Source organism: Oncorhynchus kisutch, linkage group LG16, assembly GCF_002021735.2.
Source record: "Oncorhynchus kisutch isolate 150728-3 linkage group LG16, Okis_V2, whole genome shotgun sequence".
NCBI lineage: Eukaryota > Metazoa > Chordata > Actinopteri > Salmoniformes > Salmonidae > Oncorhynchus > Oncorhynchus kisutch.
In genome coordinates this window covers 44,265,915-44,292,508 of record NC_034189.2, presented here as the reverse complement: position 1 = coordinate 44,292,508, position 26,594 = coordinate 44,265,915, and the positions used below count along the sequence as shown (strand labels likewise).

Here is a 26,594-nt window from a genome sequence, read left to right as displayed (position 1 = left end):
GTTGTCATATAGTCACAGCCCTATAAACATTCACACTACCTCCATGTTGTCATATAGTCAGCCCTATAAACATTCACACTACCTCCATGTTGTCATTTAGTCAGCCCTATAAACATTCACACTACCTCCATGTTGTCATATAGTCAGCCCTATAAACATTCACACTACCTCCATGTTGTCATATAGTCAGCCCTATAAACATTCACACTACCTCCCTGTTGTCATATAGTCAGCCCTATAAACATTCACACTACCTCCATGTTGTCATATAGTCAGCCCTATAAACATTCACACTACCTCCCTGTTGTCATATAGTCACAGCCCTATAAACATTCACACTACCTCCATGTTGTCATATAGTCAGCCCTATAAACATTCACACTACCTCCATGTTGTCATTTAGTCAGCCCTATAAACATTCACACTACCTCCATGTTGTCATATAGTCAGCCCTATAAACAGTCACACTACCTCCCTGTTGTCATATAGTCACAGCCCTATAAACATTCACACTACCTCCATGTTGTCATATAGTCACAGCCCTATAAACATTCACACTACCTCCCTGTTGTCATATAGTCACAGCCCTATAAACAGTCACACTACCTCCATGTTGTCATATAGTCACAGCCCTATAAACAGTCACACTACCTACATGTTGTCAAATAGTCACAGCCCTATAAACAGTCACACTACCTCCATGTTGTCATATAGTCACAGCCCTATAGACATTCACACTACCTCCATGTTGTCATATAGTCAGCCCTATAGACATTCACACTACCTCCATGTTGTCATATAGTCACAGCCATATAAACAGTCACACTACCTCCATGTTGTCATATAGTCACAGCCCTATAAACAGTCACACTACCTCCATGTTGTCATGTAGTCAGCCCTATAAACATTCACACTACCTCCATGTTGTCATGTAGTCACAGCCCTATAAACAGTCACACTACCTCCATGTTGTCATATAGTCACAGCCCTATAAACAGTCACACTACCTCCATGTTGTCATTTAGTCAGCCCTATAGACATTCACACTGCCTCCATGTTGTCATATAGTCACAGCCCTATATACATTCACACTACCTCCATGTTGTCATATAGTCACAGCCCTATATACATTCACACTACCTCCATGTTGTCATATAGTCACAGCCCTATAAACATTCACACTACCTCCATGTTGTCATATAGTCACAGCCCTATAAACATTCACACTACCTCCATGTTGTCATATAGTCAGCCCTATAAACAGTCACACTACCTCCATGTTGTCATATAGTCAACCCTATAAACAGTCACACTACCTCCATGTTGTCATATAGTCAGCCCTATAAACAGTCACACTACCTCCATGTTGTCATATAGTCAGCCCTATAAACAGTCACACTACCTCCATGTTGTCATATAGTCAGCCCTATAAACAGTCACACTACCTCCTTGTTGTCATATAGTCACAGCCCTATAAACATTCACACTACCTCCATGTTGTCATATAGTCACAGCCCTATAAACATTCACACTACCTCCATGTTGTCATATAGTCACAGCCCTATAAACATTCACACTACCTCCATGTTGTCATATAGTCACAGCCCTATAAACATTCACACTACCTCCATGTTGTCATATAGTCAACCCTATAAACAGTCACACTACCTCCATGTTGTCATATAGTCAGCCCTATAAACAGTCACACTACATCCATGTTGTCATATAGTCAGCCCTATAAACATTCACACTACCTCCTTGTTGTCATATAGTCACAGCCCTATAAACATTCACACTACCTCCTTGTTGTCATATAGTCACAGCCCTATAAACAGTCACACTACCTCCCTGTTGTCATATAGTCAGCCTTATAAACATTCACACTACCTCCATGTTGTCATATAGTCACAGCCCTATAAACAGTCACACTACCTCCATGTTGTCATATAGTCACAGCCTTATAAACATTCACACTACCTCCATGTTGTCATATAGTCACAGCCCTATAAACAGTCACACTACCTCCATGTTGTCATATAGTCACAGCCCTATAAACAGTCACACTACCTCCATGTTGTCAAATAGTCACAGCCCTATAAACAGTCACACTACCTCCATGTTGTCATATAGTCACAGCCCTATAGACATTCACACTACCTCCATGTTGTCATATAGTCAGCCCTATAGACATTCACACTACCTCCATGTTGTCATATAGTCAGCCCTATAGACATTCACACTACCTCCTTGTTGTCATATAGTCACAGCCCTATAAACATTCACACTACCTCCTTGTTGTCATATAGTCACAGCCCTATAGACATTCACACTACCTCCATGTTGTCATATAGTCAGCCCTATAGACATTCACACTACCTCCATGTTGTCATATAGTCACAGCCATATAAACAGTCACACTACCTCCATGTTGTCATGTAGTCAGCCCTATAAACATTCACACTACCTCCATGTTGTCATGTAGTCACAGCCCTATAAACAGTCACACTACCTCCATGTTGTCATATAGTCACAGCCCTATAAACAGTCACACTACCTCCATGTTGTCATTTAGTCAGCCCTATAGACATTCACACTGCCTCCATGTTGTCATATAGTCACAGCCCTATAAACATTCACACTACCTCCATGTTGTCATATAGTCACAGCCCTATAAACATTCACACTACCTCCATGTTGTCATATAGTCAGCCCTATATACATTCACACTACCTCCATGTTGTCATATAGTCACAGCCCTATATACATTCACACTACCTCCATGTTGTCATATAGTCACAGCCCTATAAACATTCACACTACCTCCATGTTGTCATATAGTCAGCCCTATATACATTCACACTACCTCCATGTTGTCATATAGTCACAGCCCTATAAACATTCACACTACCTCCATGTTGTCATATAGTCAGCCCTATATACATTCACACTACCTCCATGTTGTCATATAGTCAGCCCTATAAACAGTCACACTACCTCCATGTTGTCATATAGTCACAGCCCTATAAACATTCACACTACCTCCATGTTGTCATATAGTCAGCCCTATAAACATTCACACTACCTCCATGTTGTCATATAGTCACAGCCCTATAAACAGTCACACTACCTCCATGTTGTCAAATAGTCACAGCCCTATAAACAGTCACACTACCTCCATGTTGTCAAATAGTCACAGCCCTATAGACATTCACACTACCTCCATGTTGTCATATAGTCACAGCCCTATAGACATTCACACTGCCTCCATGTTGTCATATAGTCACAGCCCTATATACATTCACACTACCTCCATGTTGTCATATAGTCACAGCCCTATATACATTCACACTACCTCCATGTTGTCATATAGTCACAGCCCTATAAACATTCACACTACCTCCATGTTGTCATATAGTCACAGCCCTATAAACATTCACACTACCTCCATGTTGTCATATAGTCAGCCCTATAAACAGTCACACTACCTCCATGTTGTCATATAGTCAACCCTATAAACAGTCACACTACCTCCATGTTGTCATATAGTCAGCCCTATAAACAGTCACACTACCTCCATGTTGTCATATAGTCAGCCCTATAAACAGTCACACTACCTCCATGTTGTCATATAGTCACAGCCCTATAAACATTCACACTACCTCCATGTTGTCATATAGTCAGCCCTATAAACAGTCACACTACCTCCTTGTTGTCATATAGTCACAGCCCTATAAACATTCACACTACCTCCATGTTGTCATATAGTCACAGCCCTATAAACATTCACACTACCTCCATGTTGTCATATAGTCACAGCCCTATAAACATTCACACTACCTCCATGTTGTCATATAGTCACAGCCCTATAAACATTCACACTACCTCCATGTTGTCATATAGTCAACCCTATAAACAGTCACACTACCTCCATGTTGTCATATAGTCAGCCCTATAAACAGTCACACTACATCCATGTTGTCATATAGTCAGCCCTATAAACATTCACACTACCTCCTTGTTGTCATATAGTCACAGCCCTATAAACATTCACACTACCTCCTTGTTGTCATATAGTCACAGCCCTATAAACAGTCACACTACCTCCCTGTTGTCATATAGTCAGCCTTATAAACATTCACACTACCTCCATGTTGTCATATAGTCACAGCCCTATAAACAGTCACACTACCTCCATGTTGTCATATAGTCACAGCCTTATAAACATTCACACTACCTCCATGTTGTCATATAGTCACAGCCCTATAAACAGTCACACTACCTCCATGTTGTCATATAGTCACAGCCCTATAAACAGTCACACTACCTCCATGTTGTCAAATAGTCACAGCCCTATAAACAGTCACACTACCTCCATGTTGTCATATAGTCACAGCCCTATAGACATTCACACTACCTCCATGTTGTCATATAGTCAGCCCTATAGACATTCACACTACCTCCATGTTGTCATATAGTCAGCCCTATAGACATTCACACTACCTCCTTGTTGTCATATAGTCACAGCCCTATAAACATTCACACTACCTCCTTGTTGTCATATAGTCACAGCCCTATAGACATTCACACTACCTCCATGTTGTCATATAGTCAGCCCTATAGACATTCACACTACCTCCATGTTGTCATATAGTCACAGCCATATAAACAGTCACACTACCTCCATGTTGTCATGTAGTCAGCCCTATAAACATTCACACTACCTCCATGTTGTCATGTAGTCACAGCCCTATAAACAGTCACACTACCTCCATGTTGTCATATAGTCACAGCCCTATAAACAGTCACACTACCTCCATGTTGTCATTTAGTCAGCCCTATAGACATTCACACTGCCTCCATGTTGTCATATAGTCACAGCCCTATAAACATTCACACTACCTCCATGTTGTCATATAGTCACAGCCCTATAAACATTCACACTACCTCCATGTTGTCATATAGTCAGCCCTATATACATTCACACTACCTCCATGTTGTCATATAGTCACAGCCCTATATACATTCACACTACCTCCATGTTGTCATATAGTCACAGCCCTATAAACATTCACACTACCTCCATGTTGTCATATAGTCAGCCCTATATACATTCACACTACCTCCATGTTGTCATATAGTCACAGCCCTATAAACATTCACACTACCTCCATGTTGTCATATAGTCAGCCCTATATACATTCACACTACCTCCATGTTGTCATATAGTCAGCCCTATAAACAGTCACACTACCTCCATGTTGTCATATAGTCACAGCCCTATAAACATTCACACTACCTCCATGTTGTCATATAGTCAGCCCTATAAACATTCACACTACCTCCATGTTGTCATATAGTCACAGCCCTATAAACAGTCACACTACCTCCATGTTGTCAAATAGTCACAGCCCTATAAACAGTCACACTACCTCCATGTTGTCAAATAGTCACAGCCCTATAGACATTCACACTACCTCCATGTTGTCATATAGTCACAGCCCTATAGACATTCACACTACCTCCATGTTGTCATATAGTCACAGCCCTATAGACATTCACACTACCTCCATGTTGTCATATAGTCACAGCCCTATAGACATTCACACTACCTCCATGTTGTCATATAGTCACAGCCCTATAGACATTCACACTACCTCCATGTTGTCATATAGTCAGCCCTAAAGACATTCACACTACCTCCATGTTGTCATATAGTCACAGCCCTATAAACATTCACACTACCTCCATGTTGTCATATAGTCACAGCCCTATAAACATTCACACTACCTCCATGTTGTCATATAGTCACAGCCCTATAAACATTCACACTACCTCCATGTTTTCATATAGTCAACCCTATAAACAGTCACACTACCTCCATGTTGTCATATAGTCAGCCCTATAAACAGTCACACTACCTCCATGTTGTCATATAGTCACAGCCCTATAAACATTCACACTACCTCCATGTTGTCATATGGTCAGCCCTATAAACAGTCACACTACCTCCTTGTTGTCATATAGTCACAGCCCTATAAACATTCACACTACCTCCATGTTGTCATATAGTCACAGCCCTATAAACATTCACACTACCTCCATGTTGTCATATAGTCACAGCCCTATAAACATTCACACTACCTCCATGTTGTCATATAGTCACAGCCCTATAAACATTCACACTACCTCCATGTTGTCATATAGTCAACCCTATAAACAGTCACACTACCTCCATGTTGTCATATAGTCAGCCCTATAACAGTCACACTACATCCATGTTGTCATATAGTCAGCCCTATAAACATTCACACTACCTCCTTGTTGTCATATAGTCACAGCCCTATAAACATTCACACTACCTCCTTGTTGTCATATAGTCACAGCCCTATAAACAGTCACACTACCTCCCTGTTGTCATATAGTCAGCCTTATAAACATTCACACTACCTCCATGTTGTCATATAGTCACAGCCCTATAAACAGTCACACTACCTCCATGTTGTCATATAGTCACAGCCTTATAAACATTCACACTACCTCCATGTTGTCATATAGTCACAGCCCTATAAACAGTCACACTACCTCCATGTTGTCATATAGTCACAGCCCTATAAACAGTCACACTACCTCCATGTTGTCAAATAGTCACAGCCCTATAAACAGTCACACTACCTCCATGTTGTCATATAGTCACAGCCCTATAGACATTCACACTACCTCCATGTTGTCATATAGTCAGCCCTATAGACATTCACACTACCTCCATGTTGTCATATAGTCAGCCCTATAGACATTCACCACTACCTCCTTGTTGTCATATAGTCACAGCCCTATAAACATTCACACTACCTCCTTGTTGTCATATAGTCACAGCCCTATAGACATTCACACTACCTCCATGTTGTCATATAGTCAGCCCTATAGACATTCACACTACCTCCATGTTGTCATATAGTCACAGCCATATAAACAGTCACACTACCTCCATGTTGTCATGTAGTCAGCCCTATAAACATTCACACTACCTCCATGTTGTCATGTAGTCACAGCCCTATAAACAGTCACACTACCTCCATGTTGTCATATAGTCACAGCCCTATAAACAGTCACACTACCTCCATGTTGTCATTTAGTCAGCCCTATAGACATTCACACTGCCTCCATGTTGTCATATAGTCACAGCCCTATAAACATTCACACTACCTCCATGTTGTCATATAGTCACAGCCCTATAAACATTCACACTACCTCCATGTTGTCATATAGTCAGCCCTATATACATTCACACTACCTCATGTTGTCATATAGTACAGCCCTATATACATTCACACTACCTCCATGTTTGTCATATGATCCACAGCCCCGTATAAAACATTCACACTACCTCCATGTTGTCCTATAGTCCCCTATATACATTCACACTACTCCATGTTGTCATATAGTCACAGCCCTATAAACATTCATCACTACCGTCATGTTGTCATATAGGTCAGCCATATATACATTCACACTAACTCCATGTTTGTCATATAGTCAGCCCTATAAAGCAGTCACTACTACCTCCATGTTGTCATATAGTCACAGCCCAGAAACATTCAACACTACCTCCAAGGGGTTGGGGGGGTGTTGTCATATAGTCAGCCCTATTAAACATCTACACTACTCCTGTTGTCATATAGTCACAGCCCTATAAACAGTCACACTACCTCCATGTTGTCAAATAGTCACAGCCCTATAGACATTCACACTACCTCCATGTGTCATATAGTCACAGCCCTATAGACATTCACACTGCCTCCATGTTGTCATATAGTCACAGCCCTATATACATTCACACTACCTCCATGTTGTCATATAGTCACAGCCCTATATACATTCACACTACCTCCATGTTGTCATATAGTCACAGCCCTATAAACATTCACACTACCTCCATGTTGTCATATAGTCACAGCCCTATAAACATTCACACTACCTCCATGTTGTCCATATAGTCAGCCCTATATACATTCACCACTACCTCCATGTTGTCATATAGTCACAGCCCTATAACATTCACCACTACCTCCATGTTGTCATATAGTCACAGCCCTATAAACATTCACACTACCTCCATGTTGTCATATAGTCACAGCCCTATATACATTCACACTACCTCCATGTTGTCATATAGTCAGCCTATATACATTCACACTACCCCATGTTGTCATATAGTCAATCCCTATAAACAGTCACACTACCCTCCATGTTGTCATAGTAGTCAGCCCTATAAACAGTCACACTACATCCATGTGTCATTATAGTTCAGCCCTGATAACATTTCACACTACCTCCTTGTTGTCATATAGTCAACAGCCCTATAAACATTCACACTACCTCCTTGTTTGTCATATAGTCACCAGCCCTATAAACAGTCACACTACCTCCCTGTTGTCATATAGTCAGCCTTATAAACATTCACACTACCTCCATGTTGTCATATAGTCACAGCCCTATAAACAGTCACACTACCTCCATGTTGTCATATAGTCACAGCCTTATAAACATTCACACTACCTCCATGTTGTCATATAGTCACAGCCCTATAAACAGTCACACTACCTCCATGTTGTCATATAAGTCACAGCCCTATAAACAGTCACACTACCTCCATGTTGTCAAATAGTCACAGCCCTATAAACAGTCACACTACCTCCATGTTGTCATATAGTCACAGCCCTATAGACATTCACACTACCTCCATGTTGTCATATAGTCAGCCCTATAGACATTCACACTACCTCCATGTTGTCATATAGTCAGCCCTATAGACATTCACACTACCTCCTTGTTGTCATATAGTCACAGCCCTATAAACATTCACACTACCTCCTTGTTGTCATATAGTCACAGCCCTATAGACATTCACACTACCTCCATGTTGTCATATAGTCAGCCCTATAGACATTCACACTACCTCCATGTTGTCATATAGTCACAGCCATATAAACAGTCACACTACCTCCATGTTGTCATGTAGTCAGCCCTATAAACATTCACACTACCTCCATGTTGTCATGTAGTCACAGCCCTATAAACAGTCACACTACCTCCATGTTGTCATATAGTCACAGCCCTATAAACAGTCACACTACCTCCATGTTGTCATTTAGTCAGCCCTATAGACATTCACACTGCCTCCATGTTGTCATATAGTCACAGCCCTATAAACATTCACACTACCTCCATGTTGTCATATAGTCACAGCCCTATAAACATTCACACTACCTCCATGTTGTCATATAGTCAGCCCTATATACATTCACACTACCTCCATGTTGTCATATAGTCACAGCCCTATATACATTCACACTACCTCCATGTTGTCATATAGTCAGCCCTATATACATTCACACTACCTCCATGTTGTCATATAGTCACAGCCCTATAAACATTCACACTACCTCCATGTTGTCATATAGTCAGCCCTATATACATTCACACTACCTCCATGTTGTCATATAGTCAGCCCTATAAACAGTCACACTACCTCCATGTTGTCATATAGTCACAGCCCTATAAACATTCACACTACCTCCATGTTGTCATATAGTCAGCCCTATAAACATTCACACTACCTCCATGTTGTCATATAGTCACAGCCCTATAAACAGTCACACTACCTCCATGTTGTCAAATAGTCACAGCCCTATAAACAGTCACACTACCTCCATGTTGTCAAATAGTCACAGCCCTATAGACATTCACACTACCTCCATGTTGTCATATAGTCACAGCCCTATAGACATTCACACTGCCTCCATGTTGTCATATAGTCACAGCCCTATATACATTCACACTACCTCCATGTTGTCATATAGTCACAGCCCTATATACATTCACACTACCTCCATGTTGTCATATAGTCACAGCCCTATAAACATTCACACTACCTCCATGTTGTCATATAGTCACAGCCCTATAAACATTCACACTACCTCCATGTTGTCATATAGTCAGCCCTATAAACAGTCACACTACCTCCATGTTGTCATATAGTCAACCCTATAAACAGTCACACTACCTCCATGTTGTCATATAGTCAGCCCTATAAACAGTCACACTACCTCCATGTTGTCATATAGTCAGCCCTATAAACAGTCACACTACCTCCATGTTGTCATATAGTCACAGCCCTATAAACATTCACACTACCTCCATGTTGTCATATAGTCAGCCCTATAAACAGTCACACTACCTCCTTGTTGTCATATAGTCACAGCCCTATAAACATTCACACTACCTCCATGTTGTCATATAGTCACAGCCCTATAAACATTCACACTACCTCCATGTTGTCATATAGTCACAGCCCTATAAACATTCACACTACCTCCATGTTGTCATATAGTCACAGCCCTATAAACATTCACACTACCTCCATGTTGTCATATAGTCAACCCTATAAACAGTCACACTACCTCCATGTTGTCATATAGTCAGCCCTATAAACAGTCACACTACATCCATGTTGTCATATAGTCAGCCCTATAAACATTCACACTACCTCCTTGTTGTCATATAGTCACAGCCCTATAAACATTCACACTACCTCCTTGTTGTCATATAGTCACAGCCCTATAAACAGTCACACTACCTCCCTGTTGTCATATAGTCAGCCTTATAAACATTCACACTACCTCCATGTTGTCATATAGTCACAGCCCTATAAACAGTCACACTACCTCCATGTTGTCATATAGTCACAGCCTTATAAACATTCACACTACCTCCATGTTGTCATATAGTCACAGCCCTATAAACAGTCACACTACCTCCATGTTGTCATATAGTCACAGCCCTATAAACAGTCACACTACCTCCATGTTGTCAAATAGTCACAGCCCTATAAACAGTCACACTACCTCCATGTTGTCATATAGTCACAGCCCTATAGACATTCACACTACCTCCATGTTGTCATATAGTCAGCCCTATAGACATTCACACTACCTCCATGTTGTCATATAGTCAGCCCTATAGACATTCACACTACCTCCTTGTTGTCATATAGTCACAGCCCTATAAACATTCACACTACCTCCTTGTTGTCATATAGTCACAGCCCTATAGACATTCACACTACCTCCATGTTGTCATATAGTCAGCCCTATAGACATTCACACTACCTCCATGTTGTCATATAGTCACAGCCATATAAACAGTCACACTACCTCCATGTTGTCATGTAGTCAGCCCTATAAACATTCACACTACCTCCATGTTGTCATGTAGTCACAGCCCTATAAACAGTCACACTACCTCCATGTTGTCATATAGTCACAGCCCTATAAACAGTCACACTACCTCCATGTTGTCATTTAGTCAGCCCTATAGACATTCACACTGCCTCCATGTTGTCATATAGTCACAGCCCTATAAACATTCACACTACCTCCATGTTGTCATATAGTCACAGCCCTATAAACATTCACACTACCTCCATGTTGTCATATAGTCAGCCCTATATACATTCACACTACCTCCATGTTGTCATATAGTCACAGCCCTATATACATTCACACTACCTCCATGTTGTCATATAGTCACAGCCCTATAAACATTCACACTACCTCCATGTTGTCATATAGTCAGCCCTATATACATTCACACTACCTCCATGTTGTCATATAGTCACAGCCCTATAAACATTCACACTACCTCCATGTTGTCATATAGTCAGCCCTATATACATTCACACTACCTCCATGTTGTCATATAGTCAGCCCTATAAACAGTCACACTACCTCCATGTTGTCATATAGTCACAGCCCTATAAACATTCACACTACCTCCATGTTGTCATATAGTCAGCCCTATAAACATTCACACTACCTCCATGTTGTCATATAGTCACAGCCCTATAAACAGTCACACTACCTCCATGTTGTCAAATAGTCACAGCCCTATAAACAGTCACACTACCTCCATGTTGTCAAATAGTCACAGCCCTATAGACATTCAAACTACCTCCATGTTGTCATATAGTCACAGCCCTATAGACATTCACACTACCTCCATGTTGTCATATAGTCACAGCCCTATAGACATTCACACTACCTCCATGTTGTCATATAGTCACAGCCCTATAGACATTCACACTACCTCCATGTTGTCATATAGTCAGCCCTAAAGACATTCACACTACCTCCATGTTGTCATATAGTCACAGCCCTATAGACATTCACACTACCTCCCTGTTGTCATATAGTCAGCCCTATAGACATTCACACTACCTCCATGTTGTCATATAGTCACAGCCATATAAACAGTCACACTACCTCCATGTTGTCATATAGTCACAGCCCTATAGACATTCACACTACCTCCATGTTGTCATATAGTCACAGCCCTATAAACAGTCACACTACCTCCATGTTGTCATATAGTCAGCCCTATAAACAGTCACACTACCTCCATGTTGTCATATAGTCAGCCCTATAAACAGTCACACTACCTCCATGTTGTCATATAGTCACAGCCCTATAAACAGTCACACTACCTCCCTGTTGTCATATAGTCAGCCCTATAAACAGTCACACTACCTCCATGTTGTCATTTAGTCAGCCCTATAGACATTCACACTACCTCCATGTTGTCATATAGTCAGCCCTATAAACAGTCACACTACCTCCCTGTTGTCATATAGTCAGCCCTATAGACATTCACACTACCTCCATGTTGTCATATAGTCAGCCCTATAAACATTCACACTACCTCCATGTTGTCATATAGTCAGCCCTATAGACATTCACACTACCTCCATGTTGTCATATAGTCAGCCCTATAGACATTCACACTACCTCCATGTTGTCATATAGTCAGCCCTATAAACAGTCACACTACCTCCATGTTGTCATATAGTCAGCCCTATAGACATTCACACTACCTCCATGTTGTCATATAGTCAGCCCTATAAACATTCACACTACCTCCATGTTGTCATATAGTCAACCCTATAAACATTCACACTACCTCCATGTTGTCATATAGTCAGCCCTATAGACATTCACACTACCTCCATGTTGTCATATAGTCAGCCCTATAAACAGTCACACTACCTCCTTGTTGTCATATAGTCACAGCCCTATAAACAGTCACACTACCTCCCTGTTGTCATATAGTCAGCCCTATAAACAGTCACACTACCTCCATGTTGTCATATAGTCAGCCCTATAAACATTCACACTACCTCCATGTTGTCATATAGTCAACCCTATAAACATTCACACTACCTCCATGTTGTCATATAGTCAGCCCTATAGACATTCACACTACCTCCATGTTGTCATATAGTCAGCCCTATAGACATTCACACTACCTCCATGTTGTCATATAGTCAGCCCTATAGACATTCACACTACCTCCATGTTGTCATATAGTCACAGCCCTATAAACAGTCACACTACCTCCATGTTGTCATATAGTCAGCCCTATAGACATTCACACTACCTCCATGTTGTCATATAGTCACAGCCCTATAAACAGTCACACTACCTCCATGTTGTCATATAGTCAGCCCTATAAACATTCACACTACCTCCATGTTGTCATATAGTCAACCCTATAAACATTCACACTACCTCCATGTTGTCATATAGTCAACCCTATAAACAGTCACACTACCTCCATGTTGTCATATAGTCAGCCCTATAAACAGTCACACTACCTCCATGTTGTCATATAGTCAGCCCTATAAACAGTCACACTACCTCCATGTTGTCATATAGTCACAGCCCTATAAACATTCACACTACCTCCATGTTGTCATATAGTCACAGCCCTATAAACATTCACACTACCTCCATGTTGTCATATAGTCACAGCCCTATAAACATTCACACTACCTCCATGTTGTCATATAGTCACAGCCCTATAAACATTCACACTACCTCCATGTTGTCATATAGTCAACCCTATAAACAGTCACACTACCTCCATGTTGTCATATAGTCAGCCCTATAAACAGTCACACTACATCCATGTTGTCATATAGTCAGCCCTATAAACATTCACACTACCTCCTTGTTGTCATATAGTCACAGCCCTATAAACATTCACACTACCTCCTTGTTGTCATATAGTCACAGCCCTATAAACAGTCACACTACCTCCCTGTTGTCATATAGTCAGCCTTATAAACATTCACACTACCTCCATGTTGTCATATAGTCACAGCCCTATAAACAGTCACACTACCTCCATGTTGTCATATAGTCACAGCCTTATAAACATTCACACTACCTCCATGTTGTCATATAGTCACAGCCCTATAAACAGTCACACTACCTCCATGTTGTCATATAGTCACAGCCCTATAAACAGTCACACTACCTCCATGTTGTCAAATAGTCACAGCCCTATAAACAGTCACACTACCTCCATGTTGTCATATAGTCACAGCCCTATAGACATTCACACTACCTCCATGTTGTCATATAGTCAGCCCTATAGACATTCACACTACCTCCATGTTGTCATATAGTCAGCCCTATAGACATTCACACTACCTCCTTGTTGTCATATAGTCACAGCCCTATAAACATTCACACTACCTCCTTGTTGTCATATAGTCACAGCCCTATAGACATTCACACTACCTCCATGTTGTCATATAGTCAGCCCTATAGACATTCACACTACCTCCATGTTGTCATATAGTCACAGCCATATAAACAGTCACACTACCTCCATGTTGTCATGTAGTCAGCCCTATAAACATTCACACTACCTCCATGTTGTCATGTAGTCACAGCCCTATAAACAGTCACACTACCTCCATGTTGTCATATAGTCACAGCCCTATAAACAGTCACACTACCTCCATGTTGTCATTTAGTCAGCCCTATAGACATTCACACTGCCTCCATGTTGTCATATAGTCACAGCCCTATAAACATTCACACTACCTCCATGTTGTCATATAGTCACAGCCCTATAAACATTCACACTACCTCCATGTTGTCATATAGTCAGCCCTATATACATTCACACTACCTCCATGTTGTCATATAGTCACAGCCCTATATACATTCACACTACCTCCATGTTGTCATATAGTCACAGCCCTATAAACATTCACACTACCTCCATGTTGTCATATAGTCAGCCCTATATACATTCACACTACCTCCATGTTGTCATATAGTCACAGCCCTATAAACATTCACACTACCTCCATGTTGTCATATAGTCAGCCCTATATACATTCACACTACCTCCATGTTGTCATATAGTCAGCCCTATAAACAGTCACACTACCTCCATGTTGTCATATAGTCACAGCCCTATAAACATTCACACTACCTCCATGTTGTCATATATTCAGCCCTATAAACATTCACACTACCTCCATGTTGTCATATAGTCACAGCCCTATAAACAGTCACACTACCTCCATGTTGTCAAATAGTCACAGCCCTATAAACAGTCACACTACCTCCATGTTGTCAAATAGTCACAGCCCTATAGACATTCACACTACCTCCATGTTGTCATATAGTCACAGCCCTATAGACATTCACACTACCTCCATGTTGTCATATAGTCACAGCCCTATAGACATTCACACTACCTCCATGTTGTCATATAGTCAGCCCTAAAGACATTCACACTACCTCCATGTTGTCATATAGTCACAGCCCTATAGACATTCACACTACCTCCCTGTTGTCATATAGTCAGCCCTATAGACATTCACACTACCTCCATGTTGTCATATAGTCACAGCCATATAAACAGTCACACTACCTCCATGTTGTCATATAGTCACAGCCCTATAGACATTCACACTACCTCCATGTTGTCATATAGTCACAGCCCTATAAACAGTCACACTACCTCCATGTTGTCATATAGTCAGCCCTATATACATTCACACTACCTCCATGTTGTCATATAGTCAGCCCTATAAACAGTCACACTACCTCCATGTTGTCATATAGTCACAGCCCTATAAACATTCACACTACCTCCATGTTGTCATATATTCAGCCCTATAAACATTCACACTACCTCCATGTTGTCATATAGTCACAGCCCTATAAACAGTCACACTACCTCCATGTTGTCAAATAGTCACAGCCCTATAAACAGTCACACTACCTCCATGTTGTCAAATAGTCACAGCCCTATAGACATTCACACTACCTCCATGTTGTCATATAGTCACAGCCCTATAGACATTCACACTACCTCCATGTTGTCATATAGTCACAGCCCTATAGACATTCACACTACCTCCATGTTGTCATATAGTCACAGCCCTATAGACATTCACACTACCTCCATGTTGTCATATAGTCAGCCCTAAAGACATTCACACTACCTCCATGTTGTCATATAGTCACAGCCCTATAGACATTCACACTACCTCCCTGTTGTCATATAGTCAGCCCTATAGACATTCACACTACCTCCATGTTGTCATATAGTCACAGCCATATAAACAGTCACACTACCTCCATGTTGTCATATAGTCACAGCCCTATAGACATTCACACTACCTCCATGTTGTCATATAGTCACAGCCCTATAAACAGTCACACTACCTCCATGTTGTCATATAGTCAGCCCTATAAACAGTCACACTACCTCCATGTTGTCATATAGTCAGCCCTATAAACAGTCACACTACCTCCATGTTGTCATATAGTCACAGCCCTATAAACAGTCACACTACCTCCCTGTTGTCATATAGTCAGCCCTATAAACAGTCACACTACCTCCATGTTGTCATTTAGTCAGCCCTATAGACATTCACACTACCTCCATGTTGTCATATAGTCAGCCCTATAAACAGTCACACTACCTCCCTGTTGTCATATAGTCAGCCCTATAGACATTCACACTACCTCCATGTTGTCATATAGTCAGCCCTATAAACATTCACACTACCTCCATGTTGTCATATAGTCAGCCCTATAGACATTCACACTACCTCCATGTTGTCATATAGTCAGCCCTATAGACATTCACACTACCTCCATGTTGTCATATAGTCAGCCCTATAAACAGTCACACTACCTCCATGTTGTCATATAGTCAGCCCTATAGACATTCACACTACCTCCATGTTGTCATATAGTCAGCCCTATAAACATTCACACTACCTCCATGTTGTCATATAGTCAACCCTATAAACATTCACACTACCTCCATGTTGTCATATAGTCAGCCCTATAGACATTCACACTACCTCCATGTTGTCATATAGTCAGCCCTATAAACAGTCACACTACCTCCTTGTTGTCATATAGTCACAGCCCTATAAACAGTCACACTACCTCCCTGTTGTCATATAGTCAGCCCTATAAACAGTCACACTACCTCCATGTTGTCATATAGTCAGCCCTATAAACATTCACACTACCTCCATGTTGTCATATAGTCAACCCTATAAACATTCACACTACCTCCATGTTGTCATATAGTCAGCCCTATAGACATTCACACTACCTCCATGTTGTCATATAGTCAGCCCTATAGACATTCACACTACCTCCATGTTGTCATATAGTCAGCCCTATAGACATTCACACTACCTCCATGTTGTCATATAGTCACAGCCCTATAAACAGTCACACTACCTCCATGTTGTCATATAGTCAGCCCTATAGACATTCACACTACCTCCATGTTGTCATATAGTCACAGCCCTATAAACAGTCACACTACCTCCATGTTGTCATATAGTCAGCCCTATAGACATTCACACTACCTCCATGTTGTCATGTAGTCAGCCCTATAAACATTCACACTACCTCCATGTTGTCATGTAGTCACAGCCCTATAAACAGTCACACTACCTCCATGTTGTCATATAGTCACAGCCCTATAAACAGTCACACTACCTCCATGTTGTCATTTAGTCAGCCCTATAGACATTCACACTGCCTCCATGTTGTCATATAGTCACAGCCCTATAAACATTCACACTACCTCCATGTTGTCATATAGTCACAGCCCTATAAACATTCACACTACCTCCATGTTGTCATATAGTCAGCCCTATATACATTCACACTACCTCCATGTTGTCATATAGTCACAGCCCTATATACATTCACACTACCTCCATGTTGTCATATAGTCACAGCCCTATAAACATTCACACTACCTCCATGTTGTCATATAGTCAGCCCTATATACATTCACACTACCTCCATGTTGTCATATAGTCACAGCCCTATAAACATTCACACTACCTCCATGTTGTCATATAGTCAGCCCTATATACATTCACACTACCTCCATGTTGTCATATAGTCAGCCCTATAAACAGTCACACTACCTCCATGTTGTCATATAGTCACAGCCCTATAAACATTCACACTACCTCCATGTTGTCATATAGTCAGCCCTATAAACATTCACACTACCTCCATGTTGTCATATAGTCACAGCCCTATAAACAGTCACACTACCTCCATGTTGTCAAATAGTCACAGCCCTATAAACAGTCACACTACCTCCATGTTGTCAAATAGTCACAGCCCTATAGACATTCACACTACCTCCATGTTGTCATATAGTCACAGCCCTATAGACATTCACACTACCTCCATGTTGTCATATAGTCACAGCCCTATAGACATTCACACTACCTCCATGTTGTCATATAGTCACAGCCCTATAGACATTCACACTACCTCCATGTTGTCATATAGTCACAGCCCTATAGACATTCACACTACCTCCATGTTGTCATATAGTCAGCCCTAAAGACATTCACACTACCTCCATGTTGTCATATAGTCACAGCCCTATAGACATTCACACTACCTCCCTGTTGTCATATAGTCAGCCCTATAGACATTCACACTACCTCCATGTTGTCATATAGTCACAGCCATATAAACAGTCACACTACCTCCATGTTGTCATATAGTCACAGCCCTATAGACATTCACACTACCTCCATGTTGTCATATAGTCACAGCCCTATAAACAGTCACACTACCTCCATGTTGTCATATAGTCAGCCCTATAAACAGTCACACTACCTCCATGTTGTCATATAGTCAGCCCTATAAACAGTCACATTACTTCCATGTTGTCATATAGTCACAGCCCTATAAACAGTCACACTACCTCCCTGTTGTCATATAGTCAGCCCTATAAACAGTCACACTACCTCCATGTTGTCATTTAGTCAGCCCTATAGACATTCACACTACCTCCATGTTGTCATATAGTCAGCCCTATAAACAGTCACACTACCTCCCTGTTGTCATATAGTCAGCCCTATAGACATTCACACTACCTCCATGTTGTCATATAGTCAGCCCTATAAACATTCACACTACCTCCATGTTGTCATATAGTCAGCCCTATAGACATTCACACTACCTCCATGTTGTCATATAGTCAGCCCTACAAACATTCACACTACCTCCATGTTGTCATATAGTCACAGCCCTATAAACATTCACACTACCTCCATATTGTCATATAGTCAGCCCTATCAACATTCACACTACCTCCATGTTGTCATATAGTCACAGCCCTATAAACATTCACACTACCTCCATGTTGTCATGTAGTCACAGCCCTATAAACAGTCACACTACCTCCATGTTGTCATATAGTCACAGCCCTATAAACAGTCACACTACCTCCATGTTGTCATTTAGTCAGCCCTATAGACATTCACACTGCCTCCATGTTGTCATATAGTCACAGCCCTATAAACAGTCACACTACCTCCATGTTGTCATTTAGTCAGCCCTATAGACATTCACACTGCCTCCATGTTGTCATATAGTCACAGCCCTATAAACATTCACACTACCTCCATGTTGTCATATAGTCACAGCCCTATAAACATTCACACTACCTCCATGTTGTCATATAGTCAGCCCTATATACATTCACACTACCTCCATGTTGTCATATAGTCACAGCCCTATATACATTCACACTACCTCCATGTTGTCATATAGTCACAGCCCTATAAACATTCACACTACCTCCATGTTGTCATATAGTCAGCCCTATATACATTCACACTACCTCCATGTTGTCATATAGTCACAGCCCTATAAACATTCACACTACCTCCATGTTGTCATATAGTCAGCCCTATATACATTCACACTACCTCCATGTTGTCATATAGTCAGCCCTATAAACAGTCACACTACCTCCATGTTGTCATATAGTCACAGCCCTATAAACATTCACACTACCTCCATGTTGTCATATAGTCAGCCCTATAAACATTCACACTACCTCCATGTTGTCATATAGTCACAGCCCTATAAACAGTCACACTACCTCCATGTTGTCAAATAGTCACAGCCCTATAAACAGTCACACTACCTCCATGTTGTCAAATAGTCACAGCCCTATAGACATTCACACTACCTCCATGTTGTCATATAGTCACAGCCCTATAGACATTCACACTACCTCCATGTTGTCATATAGTCACAGCCCTATAGACATTCACACTACCTCCATGTTGTCATATAGTCACAGCCCTATAGACATTCACACTACTCCATGTTGTCATATAGTCACAGCCCTATAGACATTCACACTACCTCCATGTTGTCATATAGTCAGCCCTAAAGACATTCACACTACCTCCATGTTGTCATATAGTCACAGCCCTATAGACATTCACACTACCTCCCTGTTGTCATATAGTCAGCCCTATAGACATTCACACTACCTCCATGTTGTCATATAGTCACAGCCATATAAACAGTCACACTACCTCCATGTTGTCATATAGTCACAGCCCTATAGACATTCACACTACCTCCATGTTGTCATATAGTCACAGCCCTATAAACAGTCACACTACCTCCATGTTGTCATATAGTCAGCCCTATAAACAGTCACACTACCTCCATGTTGTCATATAGTCAGCCCTATAAACAGTCACACTACCTCCATGTTGTCATATAGTCACAGCCCTATAAACAGTCACACTACCTCCCTGTTGTCATATAGTCAGCCCTATAAACAGTCACACTACCTCCATGTTGTCATTTAGTCAGCCCTATAGACATTCACACTACCTCCATGTTGTCATATAGTCAGCCCTATAAACAGTCACACTACCTCCCTGTTGTCATATAGTCAGCCCTATAGACATTCACACTACCTCCATGTTGTCATATAGTCAGCCCTATAAACATTCACACTACCTCCATGTTGTCATATAGTCAGCCCTATAGACATTCACACTACCTCCATGTTGTCATATAGTCAGCCCTATAGACATTCACACTACCTCCATGTTGTCATATAGTCAGCCCTATAAACAGTCACACTACCTCCATGTTGTCATATAGTCAGCCCTATAGACATTCACACTACCTCCCTGTTGTCATATAGTCAGCCCTATAAACAGTCACACTACCTCCATGTTGTCATATAGTCAGCCCTATAAACAGTCACACTACCTCCATGTTGTCATATAGTCAGCCCTATAAACATTCACACTACCTCCATGTTGTCATATAGTCAGCCCTATAAACATTCACACTACCTCCATGTTGTCATATAGTCAGCCCTATAGACATTCACACTACCTCCATGTTGTCATATAGTCAGCCCTATAAACAGTCACACTACCTCCATGTTGTCATATAGTCACAGCTCTATAGACATTCACACTACCTCCATGTTGTCATATAGTCAGCCCTATAAACAGTCACACTACCTCCATGTTGTCATATAGTCAGCCCTATAAACAGTCACACTACCTCCTTGTTGGCATATAGTCACAGCCCTATAGACATTCACACTACCTCCATGTTGTCATATAGTCAGCCCTATAAACATTCACACTACCTCCATGTTGTCATATAGTCAACCCTATAAACATTCACACTACCTCCATGTTGTCATATAGTCAGCCCTATAGACATTCACACTACCTCCATGTTGTCATATAGTCAGCCCTATAAACAGTCACACTACCTCCTTGTTGTCATATAGTCACAGCCCTATAAACAGTCACACTACCTCCCTGTTGTCATATAGTCAGCCCTATAAACAGTCACACTACCTCCATGTTGTCATATAGTCAGCCCTATAAACATTCACACTACCTCCATGTTGTCATATAGTCAACCCTATAAACATTCACACTACCTCCATGTTGTCATATAGTCAGCCCTATAGACATTCACACTACCTCCATGTTGTCATATAGTCAGCCCTATAGACATTCACACTACCTCCATGTTGTCATATAGTCACAGCCCTATAAACAGTCACACTACCTCCATGTTGTCATATAGTCAGCCCTATAGACATTCACACTACCTCCATGTTGTCATATAGTCACAGCCCTATAAACAGTCACACTACCTCCATGTTGTCATATAGTCAGCCCTATAGACATTCACACTACCTCCATGTTGTCATATAGTCACAGCCCTATAAACATTCACACTACCTCCATGTTGTCATATAGTCACAGCCCTATAAACATTCACACTACCTCCATGTTGTCATATAGTCACAGCCCTATAAACATTCACACTACCTCCATGTTGTCATATAGTCACAGCCCTATAAACATTCACACTACCTCCATGTTGTCATATAGTCACAGCCCTATAAACATTCACACTACCTCCATGTTGTCATATAGTCATCCCTATAAACATTCACACTACCTCCATGTTGTCATATAGTCACAGCCCTATAAATATTCACACTACCTCCATGTTGTCATTTAGTCAGCCCTATAGACAGTCACACTACCTCCAGGTTGTCATATAAGGAAGTGGCAGAAGGACAGGTATAACCTTAGCAGTGCATTTGGAAATTATTCAGACGCCTTCACTATTTCTGCATTTTGTTACATTACAACCTTGGTCTACAATGGATTATATAGTTTTTTACATCATCAATCTACAAAATACCCCATAATGACATGTTTGCTAATGTATTTAAAATAAAAAACTGAAACATGTCCCGTGTTCGGCCTTTAGGCCACCAGGCTGCTTACTATTGCGCACACCTGTCACGCGCATCAGCGCCTAATAACAATCACCTGAACTCCATCACCTCCTTGATTACCTGCCCTATTTATGTCACTCCCTTTGGTTCCTTCCCCAGGCGTTATATTTCCTTGTTTCTGTGCATTGTGTGTGTTTCTTGTTTTGTATTATGTTTCATTTATTGATTAAATGATTCACTCCCTGAACTTGCTCCCCACTCCCAGTGCACAAGTTACAAAACATCACATTTACATTTACAACTATTCAGGCCCTTTACTCAGTACTTTGTTGAAGCACCTTTGGCAGCGATTACAGCCTCGAGTCGTCTTGTGTATGACGCTACAAGCTTGCACACCTGTATTTGGGGAGTGTCTCCCATTCTTCTCTGCAGATCCTCTCAAGCTCTGTCAGGTTGGATGGGGAGCATTACTGCACAGCTATTTTTGTGTCTTTCCAGAAATGTTTGATCGGGTGCAAGTCCGGGTAACTCAAAGACATTCAAAGCCTTGTCCCAAAGCCAGTCCTGCATTGTCTTGGCTGTGTGCTTAGGTTTGTTGTCCTGTTGGAAGGTGAACCTACGCCCCAGTCTGAGGTGCTGAGCGCTCTGGACCAGGTATTCGTCAAGGATCTCTGTACATTGCTCCATTAATATTTCCCTCAATCCTGACTAGTCTCCCAGTCCCTGCCACTGAAAAACATCCCCAAAATATGATATTGCCACCACCATGCTTCCACGTATTGGCCAGGTGATGAGCGGTGCCTGGTTTCCTCCAGACGTGACACTTGGCATTCAGGCCAAAGTCCTTTAGATGCCTTTTGGCAAAGTGGGCTGTCATGTGCTTTTTACTGAGGAGTGGCTTCCATCTGGCCACTCTACCATAAAGGCCTGATTGGTGGAGTGTTGCAGAGATGGCTGTCCTTCTGGAAGGCTCTTCCATCTCCACAGAGGAACTCTGGAGCTCTGTCAGTGACCATCGGGTTCTTGATCACCGCCTTGACCAAGGCCCTTCACCACCGATTGCTCAGTTTGGCCGGGCAGTCAGCTCTAGGAAGAGTCTTGGTGGTTCCAAACTTCTTCCATTTAAGAATGATGGAGGCCACTGTCTTCTTGGGCACCTTCAATGCTGCAGAAGTGTTTTGGTACCCTTCCCCAGATCTGTGCCTGGACACAATCCTGTCTCGGAGTTCTACGGACAATTCCTTCAACCACATTGTTTGGTTTTGGCTCTGACATGCACTGTCAACTGTGGAACCTAATATAGACAGGTGTGTGCCTTTCCAAATCATGTCCAATCAATTGAATTTACCACAGGTGGACCCCAATCAAGATGTAGAAATATCTCAAGGATGATCAATGGAAACAGGGTGCAACTGAGCTCAATTTCAAGTCTAATAGCCTCTGAATATTTATGTAAATAAGGTATATGTTTTTTATTTTTAATACATTTGCTAAAATTTCTTAACCTGTTTTTCTTTGCCATTATGGAGTATTGTGTGTAGATTAACGTGATTTAAAATATATATATTTTATAATAACATAACAAAATAATGTGAAAAAAGTTAAGTGGTCTCAATGCTTTCTAAATGCGCTGTTAGATAACCTCAAAAGACAGCTGAGCTGCATTATGGGAAATACAAGAGGTCATTTAGCTGTTTGTGGGTCAAGGCATATGTGTGTCATTGCATAGTGTCATTATGTGCATGTTATATTTCTTTCTCTCCCTCTCTCCCTTCCATCTCCCTCTCCCCCTTTATCTCTCTACCCACTCCCCCTATCTCTCTACCTCCCTCATTTCTTCCTCCCACATTCTCCCCTCTCTCTCTCTCTCTCTCTCTCTCTCTCTCTTCCAGGGAAGAATGACATCTTTGGGGAGATGATCCACCTATACGCCAAGCCGGGGAAGGCCAACGCAGATGTGCGGGCGCTCAGCTACTGTGACCTGCACACCATCCACAGGGAGGAGATCCTGGAGGTGCTTGACATGTACCCCGAGTTCGCCGACTACTTCCTCAGCAATCTGGAGCTGACCTTTAACCTCCGAGACGAGAGCGGCAAGGTAAATACAGACGGATGGACAGACAGACACATATGGAAAGATGGATGAATGAGTGGGTGGATGGACGGCTGGATGGACCATGCGATCGGTAGGCAGTACAGATACAGTTGTAAGGGGTGTATTTTTTTGTTTGCAGCCTCAGAATGCAGAGTCAGTCTACCTCTACCCCAGTGATTCTGATGGGGATGACATCAAATGCAGAAGAAGGCTCACTAACAAGAGGAAATCTTCCGCAGGTGAGTTGAGGTGTTTTTTACGGCTATTCCTTTTCAAAACAGTTCATGTCAACTGAGCCAGCCTGTTTTATACAATATCATGCATTTTAGTTGTTTAGGAGACACTCTTATCCAGAGTGACTTACAGGAGCAATTAGGGTTAAATAGGGTTAAGGGTAAGTGCCTTGCTCAAGGGCACATCGAGAAGAAAATAATAAAACACCTTGTTGGCTCTGGGATTCGAACCAGCGACCTTTCAGTTACTGGCACAACATTTACCGCTAGGATACCTGCCTTCATGGAAGTGTCTCCAAGTTTGAGAAGACTGTATTCCTACACAGGGAATAGTTTTAGTTTGGCTTCTAATAGCTCTGTAAGATGGGAGGCATTGTTGCAACACACCACTCAACAGTTTGGTATCCATTCAAACTAATTAAATTGGTTACCATGGTTACAGTTTTTCAGAATACAGTTCCATCTCCTAAAATAAACCCCGCTCCCACCATGTCATGCTGACCTGTACTGTAGATTGTCCAAATGTGTTTTTGTCTAATTCAGACAGATTATACCACATTAAAAGTATGGCAATTGATGTTGTACATTTTAAGCCATATCATATCCTTCAAAGCCGTTGGATGTTCTCTCCTGTACTTACTGTTTTCCTTCACATCTACTGACAGTTTCCCTCTCCGCTCACCTTCCCTCTGCTTCTGTGAAGGCAAAGTAGCAAGCACACAATGAAATGTATGAAGTATCTTTACGGCAGCAAGGCTCTGAGGCAGCAGCAGATCTGGTGGGGACCGTTTAGAGCACGACACCTTCCTATTGTTTGATCTGCCGAGCTGCTGCCTCCCAGAGGAGCTGTCTGCAACAAAGAACCCAGTGTTCCTCCAACACACGCTCATGCATGCACACACACAGACACGCATGGCTGCCCACACACACGCACACACAAGATCCTAAACACACACGCATGCTTACCCGAACGCACGCACAGACACCCTGATTGCCCTCCTCCTTCCCCACAGGGACCCAGATCAAAGAGACGTCGGTGTTCTGCGATGGTGGTGAGCGGGAGAGGCAGCTCTACCCCTCCTCCCAGGCTGTAGCCACCGTGGTGGAGGTCAGGAGAGACTCAGATGAGAGGGAAGAGGAGGGAGGGGAGGGGGAGGAGCAGAGGCCTCTGTGCTCGGGGGGGCAGGGTTACCCCTTGGTGAGGGACCACACCTTGGGATTTGGGCTGGGGGACGTTGTTCCGGACGCGTCGGGGGGAGGAGACAATGTGGAGAGGAGCCAGTCTTATAAAGGTACAGTTA

The 26,594-nt window shown here is 41.9% G+C and overlaps 1 protein-coding gene across 1 annotated transcript in view; it reads left to right on the top strand.

Annotated features, from left to right (window-relative positions):
• Positions 1-26,594, top strand: part of kcnh7 (potassium channel, voltage gated eag related subfamily H, member 7) — a 110,008-nt gene that overhangs the window by 74,022 nt on the left and 9,392 nt on the right. Inside the window, exons 12-14 of the mRNA XM_031792507.1 lie at positions 24,858-25,063; positions 25,200-25,299; positions 26,307-26,585. Of these exons, the coding sequence (XP_031648367.1) occupies positions 24,858-25,063; positions 25,200-25,299; positions 26,307-26,585 (585 nt within the window). The remainder of the gene's footprint in view (positions 1-24,857; positions 25,064-25,199; positions 25,300-26,306; positions 26,586-26,594) is intronic.